General features: G+C 52.1%; 1 protein-coding gene across 1 annotated transcript in view; it reads right to left on the bottom strand.

The window, feature by feature from the left end:
- Nucleotides 1-13,639, bottom strand: part of MUC16 (mucin 16, cell surface associated) — a 60,642-nt gene that overhangs the window by 40,045 nt on the left and 6,958 nt on the right. The window contains exons 11-26 of the mRNA XM_053585714.1: nucleotides 13,443-13,508; nucleotides 12,389-12,513; nucleotides 12,058-12,125; nucleotides 11,270-11,442; nucleotides 10,900-10,938; nucleotides 10,559-10,624; nucleotides 9,504-9,628; nucleotides 9,169-9,236; nucleotides 8,355-8,527; nucleotides 7,985-8,023; nucleotides 7,650-7,715; nucleotides 6,616-6,740; nucleotides 6,279-6,346; nucleotides 5,479-5,651; nucleotides 2,218-2,256; nucleotides 1,877-1,942 (exon numbers count right to left, since the gene is read on the bottom strand). Coding sequence (XP_053441689.1) covers nucleotides 1,877-1,942; nucleotides 2,218-2,256; nucleotides 5,479-5,651; nucleotides 6,279-6,346; nucleotides 6,616-6,740; nucleotides 7,650-7,715; nucleotides 7,985-8,023; nucleotides 8,355-8,527; nucleotides 9,169-9,236; nucleotides 9,504-9,628; nucleotides 10,559-10,624; nucleotides 10,900-10,938; nucleotides 11,270-11,442; nucleotides 12,058-12,125; nucleotides 12,389-12,513; nucleotides 13,443-13,508 — 1,479 coding nt within the window. The remainder of the gene's footprint in view (nucleotides 1-1,876; nucleotides 1,943-2,217; nucleotides 2,257-5,478; nucleotides 5,652-6,278; nucleotides 6,347-6,615; nucleotides 6,741-7,649; nucleotides 7,716-7,984; nucleotides 8,024-8,354; nucleotides 8,528-9,168; nucleotides 9,237-9,503; nucleotides 9,629-10,558; nucleotides 10,625-10,899; nucleotides 10,939-11,269; nucleotides 11,443-12,057; nucleotides 12,126-12,388; nucleotides 12,514-13,442; nucleotides 13,509-13,639) is intronic.

Raw genomic sequence — 13,639 nt, 5'->3', positions numbered from 1 at the left:
GCTGAAAGCATGGACTCAACGCCAGCCTGAGACTGTGAACAGAGTCAAAGGTGGAAGAAAGCCTACACAGTCTCTATGACATCCGATCATGGATAGTGGATAGTAACCCTCTGAGACAGGCTAATTGCTGTTGGACCTGGAGATTGAGGTAATGGGAAAAGCCTCATGAGTCTGGAGAGAATTTCAATAGGCAGAGGTTAAAATCAAAAGGAAGGGTTCTTCTTTTAGAAAAGCAGTATAGGGAGAAGAGAGTGGAAAAAGATGACCAGTTAGGGCCCCAAGCATGCAGATGGTGTAAATGGAGTGTCTTAGTTGAGGAGGGGAAGGATGAGGTAGGTAGGATGAGGAGATGTCTTGGTGTTGGAGGCAGTGCCTCCTGAACTCCACCTCTACCCAGGGCATGGACAGGGAGGGCAGGAGGGACACCTTCCAAATGCTTGCAAAATAGACACACAATTAGGGTAGCCCTGGCTGGCTTTCTGAGGTCTCACCTGAGTGAGGTCAGTCTGCAGCCAGAGTAGCGAGGGCCCACACTGGTACTGTTGAACAAGGGCCTGAGCTATGGAGGAGGAAGAGGGAGGTGAGTAGAAGGGCGGCAAAAGGGTTATGATAGAATGAGGTGCGTGGGGCTGGCACCAGAGGGCGGGGCATGCATCTGGAGGACACGGGAGAAGGGAGGGGTCTTCCAAAGGCCTGGCTAAGGGTGGATGGGCCCGGTACATGAGGTGGATGGGATCTTCCTTCAGGGGTCTAAGGACCTTGCTGGAAGGGAGGGGAAATGGGTGAGTTGGGTGGGGTGAGGTTAGCCAGGCCCTTACTAGATGCTGCAGGGATCTCTCTGTGCTGTTGAACTTCCAGGAGCCAGGGTGATCCATGAATGCCTCATAGCGCAGGTTGAGGATGGTGAAGTTGAGGGTGAAAGGCAAAAGTAGCGCTTCAGTGGCGTGAGGGGGGTGGAACATAAACACAGTGTGAAGAGGAGCAAAAATATAAAATGTGGCCATACACCTTGCCTTAGGGCGCACGCTAAACAGTATGTAAAGGAATTGAGGGAATAACAGGTTGTATGCCTCCCTGGCAGACACTGATAGACCTTGCTGGTTTTTTGAAGTAAACATGTAAATGAATACTAGTCGGATGCTGAGCATTGCTCTTGATTCCTATTCCATGCTGAACGATAAGAGATGAGAGCTGAGACCCCTTTTCTTGACCATCGCCCTCCTCAGGATCACCTCATGATCATGCTGTGCCTGTCACTACTGTCATTATCGCCAACCACACCCAAACCCTAGCTGCCACCATCCATCACCCTCCGTATCCCATCCATCACCAAGACCCTATCACGTTCTCAACTGTCAACACAACTCCAGCCAACAGTCATCATCCTGGTCATCGTTGTAGTCATTATCTTCAAAGTCAACAGCACTGTCAACATCACCACGAGCCCTATGGCCAGTGTCACCCTCAACACTGCCACCAGCACCGTCATCTTCATCATCAGTGTCATGATAGCACCACCACCACCACCTCGTCACACTGTGCTTTACTTTCACCATACCACCCCCAACCCCCAGGCGCCACCTTCATCATCTCTGCATCATCATCAACTTGCTCATCATTTTCACCTAAATCCATACCCTCCTGGTCACTCTCCCAGTAACAAGCACTCTTGGAGGCCACAAGAGACTTTCATCTGTTTTTCTGTCTCTGCCGCATTGCTGGGTAGTAGCCCAAGGAAGGTTCTGGATGAAATGTGTTGCTTGAATCCCCATGTATACATCATCTATGACTCCACATCTTTATGTGGGTGAAAATTGCCCAGATGCTAATCCTCAGAGGTCAGGCTGTAACAGATGCACCCTCGATCGCTACTAACCTGTGGAGCCCGGGAGGGCGGAAGGAGTCCCTGAGGTTGGAATGTTTGCAGTCGAGGTGCTGGGAACTGGGCATAAGTAAGTCCTCATCAGTGAAACCGCCCAGCACTGCATGGCCGGAATGCCACACACAGAAACTACTGATGGGCTATGGGTCTAACTCTGGGCAGTGCTGGGGATGCTGCTGGGACTGTCAGGAGCAGGGGCAGTGGAGGAAGGGAACAAATTGTGCCTTCCCAGCTCCTTCTCTCCTGACCAGAATGTGAGGGGGAACGAGGAGGTGTCAGCTCCAGCCTTGGCTAGTGTGGAATCAGGGGCATGGGAACATCTTTGGAATACTCACTGATGGTGACATGTGGAGGGCTCTCCCTGTGTGTGAAACCTGCAGCAAGAGGGAGGAAGGAGAGTGGGCAAGAGTGAGGGTAGACCTGAGGGCAGCACAGAAGGGTGAGGGCTACCCTAGCTTCGGTAAAGGGGTCTAACGGAGCAGGGACTGATGACCAATCTCTTTCACCACACCCTCATATCAGAGAAGGCCCTGAACGTGAACTCGGTTCATAATGAAGAACAAACCAGAAGGCGGTATCCTCTATCATCAAACACAGACAAGGTGTCCTGGCCCCAGTGGCTGGGCAGAAAGCATGACCCTGAAGCAGGAAGCAGAGGCTGCCCAGAAAGGAGGAAGGGACCCCAAGCACATGGCAGTTCCTCACCACTGACATAGAGACTGTCCTTGTCCAGGGTGTAGGGGCCCAGCTCAGTGACGCCATGGGTCAGCTGGCTCAGCTCCCAGTAGAGCTGCTCTCTGTCCAGGACACTGCCTGCTGGGTGAGGGCGTAGGGTGCAGATAGCATCTATTCCAGTGGCTGCCCGGTCCTTCTCAGGCCTGTGCAGAGCGATTGAGATGTAAGACAAGTAGGCCATTCAGGGCAGTGTCCCAAAGTCCTTGGGGATAGGATAGGAAGGTGCCAGAGGAAATGAGAAACTCGGGCGAGAGATGTGGAACCACATGTGGGCTCCCTGAGTGCAGGGACTCCAAGCCTGTGTGAGACCACACACAGAGTCAGAAGTAGCAGAGAGCCTAGAGAGGTGCTATGTCATCCTATCAGGAGCAGTAGAGAGTTCTCCTCTGAGACAGGCCAAGAGCTGTTGGACCTAGAGATTGAAGAAATGGAAGAAGCCTCATGACTCTGGAGAGAATTTGCAAAGGCAGAGTTTAAAATCAAAAGGAAGGGTTCTAATTTTAGAAAAGGTGTATATGGGGAAGAGAGTCAAGAAAGATGACCAGGTTAGGGCCCCAATCATATGGATGGTGTGCATGGAGCATCTCAGTTGAGGAGGGGAAGGATGAGGTAGGTAGGATGAGGAGACGTCTTGGTGTTGGAGGCAGTGCCTCCTGAACTCCTCCTCTACCGAGGGCAATGGACAAGGAAGGCAGGAGGGGCACCGTGCAAATGCTTGGAACCTGTGCACACACTTAGGGTAGACCTGGGTGTGTTTTCTGAGGTCCCACCTGAGTAAGGTCAGTCTGCAGCCAGAGTAGCGAGGGCCCACACTGGTATTGTTGAACAAGGGCCTGAGCTGCGGAGGAGGGAGAAAGAGAGGTGAGTAGAAGTGAGGCCATAGGGTTGAGGTAGAAGAGCAGTGGGTGGGGGTTTCAGGAGAAGGCTGGGCAGGCATCTGGAGGAGGAGAAGGAGGTGGGTGGGGTCTTCCCAGGGCGTGGCTTAGGGTGGATGGTTGGGGTACACAAGTTGGGTGGGATCTTCCTTGAAGGGCCTGAGGACCTTGCAGGAAGGGAGGGGGAATGATGGGTTGGGTGGGGTGGGGCTGATGTGAGCCAGGACCTTACTAGATGCTGCAGGGCCCTGTCCGTGCTATTGAACTTCCAGGAGCCAGGGCGATCCATGACCGCCTCATAGTGCAGGTTGAGGATGGTGAAGTTGAGGGTGAAAGGCAACAGGAGCGCTTCAGTGGCTTGATGGAGGTGGAACATAGACACAGTGTGAAGAGCAGCGAAAATATAAAATTTGGCCGTACACCTTTCCTTGTCACATGCGCTAGAAATTATGTCAAGGATTGAGGGAATAACACGTTGCATGCCTCCATGGAGGACACTGATGGACCTTGCTGTTTTTTTGAAGTAAGCATGTAAATGAATACTAGTCGGATGCAGAGCATTGCCTGTGATGCCTATTCTGTGCTGAATGATAGGAGATGAGAGATGTGACTTCTTTTCCTCACCTCGTCCTTGTCACGATAACTTCATGATACTGCTGTGCTGGACTGTCACAACTTTAATCGCCAGCCCCAACCAAACCCTAGCTGCCGTCATCTATCACCCTCCATATCCCATCCATCACCAAGACTCTATCACGTCCTCAACTGTCAACACAACTCCAGTCGCAAGTCCTCATCGTCCTTGTCATTGTAGTAGTCATTATCATCAAAGTCAACAGCATCATCACCATGAGCCCTATGGCCAATGTCACCCTCAACACTGCCACCAGCACCCTCATCTTCGTCATCAGTGCCACGATATCACCACCTCTACCACCTTCCTCACATTGTGCTTTACTTTCACCATACCCCTCCCCTCTGCACCACTATCATCATCTCAGCATAGTCATCAACTTGCTCATCATTTTTACCTGAATCCCCACCCTCCTGGTCACTCTCCTAGTAACGGTTCTGTGGGAGGCCGTAAGAGACTTTCATCTGTTTTTCCCTTCTCTGCTATATTGCTGGATAGTAGGCCAGAGCAGGTGCTGCATGAAATGTGTTGCTTGACTCCCTGTGTCTACATCATCTATGACACCACATCTTTATGTGGGTGAAAACTACCCAGATGCTAATCCTCAGAGGTCAGGCTCTAACAGATGGACCCTTGATCGCTACTTACCCATGGAGACCAGGAGGGTGGAAGGAGTCCCTGTGGTTGGAATGTTTGCAGTCAAGGTGCCGGGACCTGGGCATAAGAAAGTCCTCATCAGTGAAACCACCAAGCACTGCAAGGTCAGAATGCCACACACAGAGACTACTGATGGGCTATAGGTCTAACTCCTGGCGGGGTGGGGCTGGGACTATCAGGAGCAGGGGCAGTGGAGGAAGGGAACAAAATGTGCCTTCCCAGCTCCTTCTCTCCTGGCCTTGATGTGAAGGGGGAATGAGGAGGTGTCAGCTCTAGCCTTGCCTGGCATAGGATCAGGGGTATGTGAGCATCCATGGAATACTCACCTTCGGTGATGTGCGGAGGGCTCCTGTGTGTGAAACCTGCAGCAAGAGGGAGGAAGGAGAGTGGGCAAGAGTGAGGTTAGACCTGGGGCAGCAGAAAGGGATGAGGGCTACCCTGGCTTTGGTGAAGGGGTCTAACAGAGCAGGAACTGATGGCCAATCTCTTTCACCACAACATCGCATCAGAGAAGAAGGTCCTGAATGTGAACTCGGTCCAAGATGAAGAAGAAACCAGGAGGCGGTGTCCTCCGTCACCAAACACAGACAATGTGTCCTTGCCCCAGTGGCTGGACAGGGAGCGTGAGCTTGAGGCAGGAAGCAGAGACTGCCCCAAGAGTAGGCAGGGACCCCAAGCACATTGCAACTCCTCACCATTGACATAGAGACTGTCCTTGTCCAGGGTGTAGGGGCCCAGCTCAGTGACACCGTGGGTCAGCTGGCTCAGCTCCCTGTAGAGATGCTCTCTGTTCAGGATGCTGCCTACTGGGTGCTGGCGGATGGTGCAGATGGCATCTACTCCAGTGGCTGCCTGGTGCTTCTCAGGCCTGTGGAGAGCGAGTCAGACGTAAGACAAGTAGGCCACTCAGGGCAGTGTCCCAAGTTCCTTGGAGATAGGATAGGAAGGGGCCAGAGGAAATGAGAAACTTGGGCAAGAGATGTGGAGCCACATGTGGGCTCCCTGAGAGCAGGGACTCCAAGCCAGTGTGAGACTGTGCACAGAGGCAGGAGTTGCAGAGAGCCTAGAGAGGTGCTATGTCACCCTATCAGGAGCAGTAGAGAGTTCCCCTCTGAGACAGGCCAAGAGCTGTTGGACCTAGAGATTGAAGAAATGGAAGAAGCCTCATGACTCTGGAGAGAATTTGCAAAGGCAGAGTTTAAAATCAAAAGGAAGGGTTCTAATTTTAGAAAAGGTGTATATGGGGAAGAGAGTCAAGAAAGATGACCAGGTTAGGGCCCCAATCATATGGATGGTGTGCATGGAGCATCTCAGTTGAGGAGGGGAAGGATGAGGTAGGTAGGATGAGGAGACGTCTTGGTGTTGGAGGCAGTGCCTCCTGAACTCCTCCTCTACCGAGGGCAATGGACAGGGAAGGCTGGAGGGACACCGTGCAAATGCTTGGAACCTGTGCACACACTTAGGGTAGACCTGGGTGTGTTTTCTGAGGTCTCACCTGAGTAAGGTCAGTCTGCAGCCAGAGTAGCGAGGGCCCACACTGGTATTGTTGAACAAGGGCCTGAGCTGCGGAGGAGGGAGAGAGGGAGGTGAGTAGAAGTGAGGCCATAGGGTTGAGGTAGAAGAGCAGTGGGTGGGGGTTTCAGGAGAAGGCTGGGCAGGCATCTGGAGGAGGAGAGAGAGGTGGGTGGGGTCTTCCCAGGGCGTGGCTTAAGGTGGATGGTTGGGGTACACAAATTGGGTGGGATCTTCCTTGAAGGGCCTGAGGACCTTGTGGGAAGGGAGGGGGATTGGGTGAGTTAGGTGGGGCTGGGTGAGGTTATCCAGGCCCTTACTAGATGCTGCAGGGCCCTGTTCGTGCTGTTGAACTTCCAGGAGCCAGGGTGATCCATGACCGCCTCATAGCGCAGGTTGAGGATGGTGAAGTTGAGGGTGAAAGGCAACAGAAGCGCTTCAGTGGCTGGAGGGAGAAGAGCAGCGAGATAGTAAATTTGGCCATATACCTTTCCTTATTGCGAGCGCTAGAAAGTATGTAAAGGAATTGAGGGAATAACACGTTCCATGCCTCATGGAGGACACTGATGGACCTTGCTGGTTTTTTGAAGTAAGCATGTAAATGAATAGTAGTCGGATGCTGAGTATTGCTCTTGATGCCTATTCTGTGCTGAACGATAGGAGATGAGGGCTGAGACCTCTTTTCCTGATCAATGTCCTTGTCACGGTCACTTCATGATCACACTGTGTCTAACTGTCACTACTGTCATCATCGCCAGCAGTCCCCAAATCCTAGCCACTGCCCATCTGTCACCCTCCGTATCCCATCCATGACCAAGACCCTATCACGTCCTGAATTGTCAACACAACTCCAGCCAACAGTCATCATCGTCATCGTGGTCATTATCTTCAAAGTGAACAGCACTGTCAACATCACCATGAGCCGTATGGCCAGTGTCACCCTCAACACTGCCACCAGCACCCTCATCTTCATCATCAGTGTCATGATATCACCACCACCACAACCTTCGTCACATCGTGCTTTACTTGCACTATACCACCCCCAATCCCCAGGTACCACCTTCCTCATGTCCGCATCATCATCAACTTGCTCATAATTTTCACCTGAATCTCCACCCTCCTGGTCACTGTCCCAGTAACAAGCACTCTCAGGGGCCATAAGAGACTTTACTCTGTTTTTTCATCTCTGCTGCATTGCCGGGTAGTAACCCCAAAAAGGTCTGGATGAAATATGTTGCTTGATTCTCTGTGTCTACATTGTCTATGACTCCACGTCATTATGTGGGTGAAAATTGCCCAGATGCTAATCCTCAGAGGTCAGGCTGTAACAGATGCACCCTTGATCGCTACTCACCTGTGGAGCCCGGGATGGCGGAAGGAGTCCCTGAGGTTGGAATGTTTGCAGTCGAGGTGCTGGGAGCTGGGCATAAATAAGTCCTTATCAGTGAACCAACCCAGCACTGCATGGCCGAAATGCCACACACAGAGATTATTGATGGGCTATGAGTCTAACTCCGGGCAGTGCTGGGGATGCTGCTAGGACTGTCAGGAGCAGGGGCAGTGAAGGAAGGGAACAAATTGTGCCTTCCCAGCTCTCCTGACCAGAATGTGAGGGGGAGTGAGGAGGTGTCAGCTCCAGCCTTGGCTAGTATAGGATCAGGGGCATGGGAACATCTGTGGAATACTCACAGACAATAATGTGCAGAGGGCTCTCCCTGTGTGTGAAACCTGCAGCAAGAGGGAGGAAGGAGAGTGGGCAAGAGTGAGGGTAGATATGGCGGCAGCACAGAATGGTGAGGGCTATCCTAGCTTCAGTGAAGGGGTCTAACGGAGCAGGGACTGAGGACCAATCTCTTTCAACACACCCTCATATCAGAGAAGGCCCTGAACGTGAACTCAGTCCATGATGAAGAAGAAACTAGGAGGCGGTGTCCTCCATCACCACACACAGAGAAGGTATCCTGGCCCCAGTGGCTGGGCAGGGAGTGTGACCTTGAATCAGAAAGCAGAGGCTGCCTGGAGAGGAGGAAGGGACCCCAAGCACATGGCAGCTCCTCACCATTGACATAGAGACTGTCCTTGTCCAGGGTGTAGGGGCCCAGCTCAGTGATGCCATGGGTCAGCTGGCTCAGCTCCCAGTAGAGCTGCTCTCTGTCCAGGACACCGCCTGCCGGGTGAGGGCGGAGGGTGCAGATGGCATCTACTCCAGTGGCTGCCTGGTTCTTCTCAGGCCTGTGGAGAGCAAGTGAGATGTAAGACAAGTAGGCCACTCAGGGCAGTGTCCCGAGATCCTTAGGAGTAGGATAGGAAGGGGCCAGAGGAAATGAGAAACGGGCGAGATATGTGGAGCCACATGTGGGCTCCCTGAGTGCAGGGACTCAAGCCAGTGTGAGACCATGCACAGAGTCAGGAGTTGCAGAGAGCCTAGAGAGGTGCTATGTCATTCTATCAGGAGTGAGTTCCTGGTAGGTGCTATGTCATCCTATAGAGAGTTCCCCTCTGAGACAGGCCAAGAGCTGTTGGACCTAGAGATTGAAAGAATGGGAAAAGCCTCATGAGTCCAGAGAAAATTTGCAAAGGCAGAGGCTAAAATCAAGGGTTCTTCTTTTAGAAAAGGGGTATATGGGGAATAGAGTTGAGAAAGATGACCAGGTTAGGGCCACAATCATATGGATGGTGTGCATAGAGTGTCTCAGTTGAGGAGGGAAGGATGAGGTAAGTAGGATGAGGAGACGTCTTGGTGTTGGAGACAGTGCTTCCTGAACTCTTCCTCTACCGAGGGCATGGACAGTGAGAGTAGGAGGGACACCATGCAAACACTTGGAACCTGCAGACACACTTAGGGGAGACCTAAGTGTTTTCTAAGGTCTCACCTGAGTGAGGTAAGTCTGCAGCCATAGTAGCGAGGGCCCACACTGGTACTGTTGAACAAGGGCCTGAGCTGTGGAGGAGGGAGGGAGGGAGGTGAGTAGAAGTGAGGCCATAGGGTTGTGGTAGAGGAGTGGTTGGTGGGGCTTGCACGAGAGGGCAGGGCATGCATCTGGAGGAGGAGGGAGCTGGGTGGGGTCCTCCCAGGGTGTGCCTTAGGGTGGATGCTCAGGGTACACAAGGTAGGTGGGATCTTCCTTGAAGGGCCTGAGGACCTTGCAGGAAGGGAGAGGGAATGGGTGGGTTAGGTGGGGTGGGGTGAGGTGAGCCAGGCCCTTACTAGATGCTGCAGGACCCTCTCTGTGCTGTTGAACTTCCAGGAGCCAGGGCGATCCATGACCGCCTTATAGCGCAGGTTGAGGATGGTGAAGTTGAGGGTGAAAGGTAACAGGAGAGCTACAGTGGCTTGAGGGAGGTGGAACATAAACACAGTGTGAAGAGCAGCGAAAATATAAAATTTGGCCACACACCTTTCCTCATCATGTGTGCTAGAAAGTATGTAAAGGTATTGAGGGAATAACAGGTTGCATGCTTCTGTGGTGGAAACTGATAGACCTTACTGGTTTTTTGAAGTAAGCATGTAAATGAATAGTAGTCGGATGCTGAGTATTGCTCTTGATGCCTATTCCGTGCTGAACGATAGGAGATGAGGGCTGAGACCTCTTTTCCTGATCAACGTCCTTGTCACGATCACTTCATGATCACACTATGCCTGACTGTCACTATTTTCATCATCGCCAGCAATCCCCAAATCCTAGCCACTGCCATCTGTCACCCTCCGTATCCCATCCATCACCAGATCCTATCACGTCCTGAACTGTCAACACAACTCCAGTCTCTAGTCATCGTCGTCATTTTCGTCATCATCATCATTATCTTCAAAGTCAATGGCATTGTCAACATCACCACGAGCCCTGTGGCCAGTATCACCCTCAACACTGCCACCAGCACCCTCATCTTCATCATCAGTGTCACGATATCACCACCACTACAACCTTCGTCACATCGTGCTTTGCTTTCACCATGCCACCCCCAACCCCCAGGTACCACCTTCACATCATCATCAACTTGCTCATCATTTTCACCTGAATCCCCACCCTCCTGGTCACTCTCCCAGTGACAAGCACTCTTGGAGGCCATAAGTGACTTTCATCTGTTTTTTCGTCTCTGCTGCATTGCCGGGTAGTAGCCCAAGGAAGGTTCTGGATGAAATATGTTGCTTAGCTTCCGTGTCTACATCGTCTATGACTCCACATCTTTATGTGGGTGAAAATTGCTCAGACGCTAATCCTCAGAGGTCAGGCTGTAACAGATGAACCCTTGATCGGTACTCACCTGTGGAACCTGGGAGGGCAGAAGGAGTCCCTGAAGTTAGAATGTTTGCAGTCGAGGTGCTGGGAACTGGGCATAAATAAGTCCTCATCAGTGAAACCACCCAGCACTACATGGCCAAAATGCCACACACAGAGACTACTGATGGGCTATGGGTCTAACTCTGGGCGGTGCTGGGGATGCTGCTGGGACTGTCAGGAGCAGGGGCAGTGGAGGAAGGGAACAAATTGTGCCTTCCCAGCTCCTTCTCTCCTGACCAGAATGTGAGGGGGAATGAGGAGGTGTCAGCTCCAGCCTTGGCTAGTGTAGGATCAGGGGCATGGGAACATCTGTGGAATACTCACCGATGATGATGTGTGGAGGGCTCTCCCTGTGTGTGAAACCTGCAGCAAGAGGGAGGAAGGAGAGTGAGTAAGAATTAGGGTAGACCTGGGGGCAGCATAGAAGGGTGAGGGCTATCCAAGCTTCGGTGAAGGGGTCTAACGGAGCAGGGACTGAGGACCAATCTCTTTCACCACACCCTCATATCAAAGAAGGCCCTGAGCGTGAACTCGGTCCATGATGAAGAAGAAACCAGGAGGCGGTGCCCTCCTTTGCCAAACACAGAGAAGGTGTCCTGGCCCCAGTGGCTGGGCAGGGAGCGTGACCTTGAAGCAGGAAGCAGAGGCTGCCCGGACAGGAGGAAGGGACCCCAAGCACATGGCAGTTCTTCACCATTGACATAGAGACTGTCCTTGTCCAGGGTGTAGGGGCCCAGCTCAGTGACGCCATGGGTCAGCTGGCTCAGCTCCCAGTAGAGCTGCTCTCTGTCCAGGACACCGCCTGCCGGGTGAGGATGTAGGGTGCAGATGGCATCTACTCCAGTGGCTGCCTGGTCCTTCTCAGGCCTGTGGAGAGCAAGTAAGATGTAAGACAAGTAGGCCACTCAGGGCAGTGTCCCAAGGTCCTTTCGGGTAGGATAGGAAGGGGCCAGAGAAAAGAGAATCTTGGGCGAGAGATGTGGAGCTACCTGTGGGCTCCCTGAGTGCAGGGACTCCAAGCCAGTGTGAGACAGTGCACAGAGTCAGGAGTAACAGAGAGCCTAGAGAGGTGCTATCAGGAGCAGTAGAGAGTTCCCCTCTGAGACAGGCCAAGAGCTGTTGGAGCTAGAGATTGAAGGAATGGGAGAAGCCTCATAAGTCTGGAGAGAATTAGCAAAGGCAGAGGTTAAAAACAAAAGGAAAGATTCTTCTTTTGGAAAAGGGGTATAAGGGGAAGAGAGTGGAGGAAGATGACCAGATTAGAGCCCCAATCATATGGATGGTGTGCATAGAGTGTTTCAGTTTAGGTGGGGAAGGATGAGGTAGGTAGGATTAGGAGACATGTTGGTGTTTGAGGCAGTGCCTCATGAACTCCTCCTCTACTGAGGGCATGGGCAGGGAGAGTAGGAGGGACACCATGCAAATGCTTGGAACCTGCATGCACATTTAGGGTAGAACTGGGTGTGTTTTCTGAGGTCTCACCTGAGTGATGTCAGTCTGCATCCAGAGTAGCGATGGCCCACACTTGTACTGTTGAACAAGGGCCTGAGCTGTGGAGGAGGGAGGGAGGTGAGTAGAAGTGAGGCCATAGGGTTGTGGTAGAAGAGCGGTGAGTGAGGCTTGCATGAGAGGGTGGGGCATGCATCTGGAGGAGGAGGGAGCTGGGTGGGGTCCTCCCAGGGTGTGCCTTAGGGTGGATGCTCAGGGTACACAAGGTAGGTGGGATCTTCCTTGAAGGGCCTGAGGACCTTGCAGGAAGGGAGAGGGAATGGGTGGGTTAGGTGGGGCAGGGTGAGGTGAGCCAGGCCCTTACTAGATGCTGCAGGACCCTCTCTGTGCTGTTGAACTTCCAGGAGCCAGGGCAATCCTTTACTGCCTCATAGTGCAGGTTGAGGATAGTGAAGTTGAGGGTGAAAGGCAACAGGAGGGCTTCAGTGGCTTAAGGGGGTGGAACATAAACACAGTGTGAAGAGCAGCAAAAATATAAAATTGAGCCATACACCTTTCCTTATTGTGTGCGCTAGAACGTATGTAAAGGAATTGAGGGAATAACAGGTTGCATACCACCCTGGTGGACACTGATAGACCTTGCTGTTTTTTTGAAGTAAGCATGTAAATGAATACTAGTCAGATGTTGAGCATTGCTTGTGATGCCTATTCCGTGCTGAACAATAAGAGATCAGAGCTAAGACCTTTTTTCCTGATCATTGTCCTCATTATGATCACTTCATGATCACGTTGTGCCTGACTGTCACTACTGTCATCGCCAGCAGCACCCAAACCCTAGCCACCACTATCTGTCACCCTCTGTATCCCATCCATCACCAAGACCCTATCATGTCCTCAATTGTCAACACAACTTCAGTCTCCCATCATCATTCTCATCGTCATAGTCATTATTGTCAAAGTCAACAGCATCGTCACCATCACTACGAGCCCTATGGCCAGTGTCACCCTCAACATTATCGCCAGCATCCTCATGTTCATCATCAGTGCCACAATATCACCACCACCACCACCTTCGTCACATCGTGCTTTACTTTTACCATACCCCCTAGTGCCCCCAGCACCCCATCATCATCTCGGCATAGTCATCAACTTGCTCATCATTTTCACCTCAATCCCCACCCTCCTGGTCACTCTCCCAGTAACAGGTGCTGTCGGAGGCCGTAAGAGACTTTCATCTGTTTTTTCCTTCTCTGCTATATTGCCGGGTAGTAGCCCAGAGCAGGTGCTGCATGAAATGTGTTGCTTGACTCCTGTGTCTACATCATCTATGACAGCACATCTTTATGTTGGTGAAAACTACCCAGACACTAATCCTCAGAGGTCAGGCTCTAACATGTGGACCCTTGATCGCTACTCACCAGTGGAGCCTGGGAGGGCAGAAGGAGTCCTTGTGGTTGGAATGTTTGCAGTCGAGGTGCCTGGACCTGGGCATAAGTAAGTCCTCATCAGTGAAACCACCAAGCACTGCAAGGCCAGAATGCCACACAGAGAGACTACTGATGGGTTATGGGTCTAACTCACAGCGGAGCTGGGGATGCGAATGGGACTGTCAGGA

The sequence above is a fragment of the Nycticebus coucang genome, chromosome 3 (assembly GCF_027406575.1).
Source record: "Nycticebus coucang isolate mNycCou1 chromosome 3, mNycCou1.pri, whole genome shotgun sequence".
In the NCBI taxonomy this organism is placed as follows: domain Eukaryota; kingdom Metazoa; phylum Chordata; class Mammalia; order Primates; family Lorisidae; genus Nycticebus; species Nycticebus coucang.
This window is presented reverse-complemented; position numbering and strand designations above follow the sequence as displayed.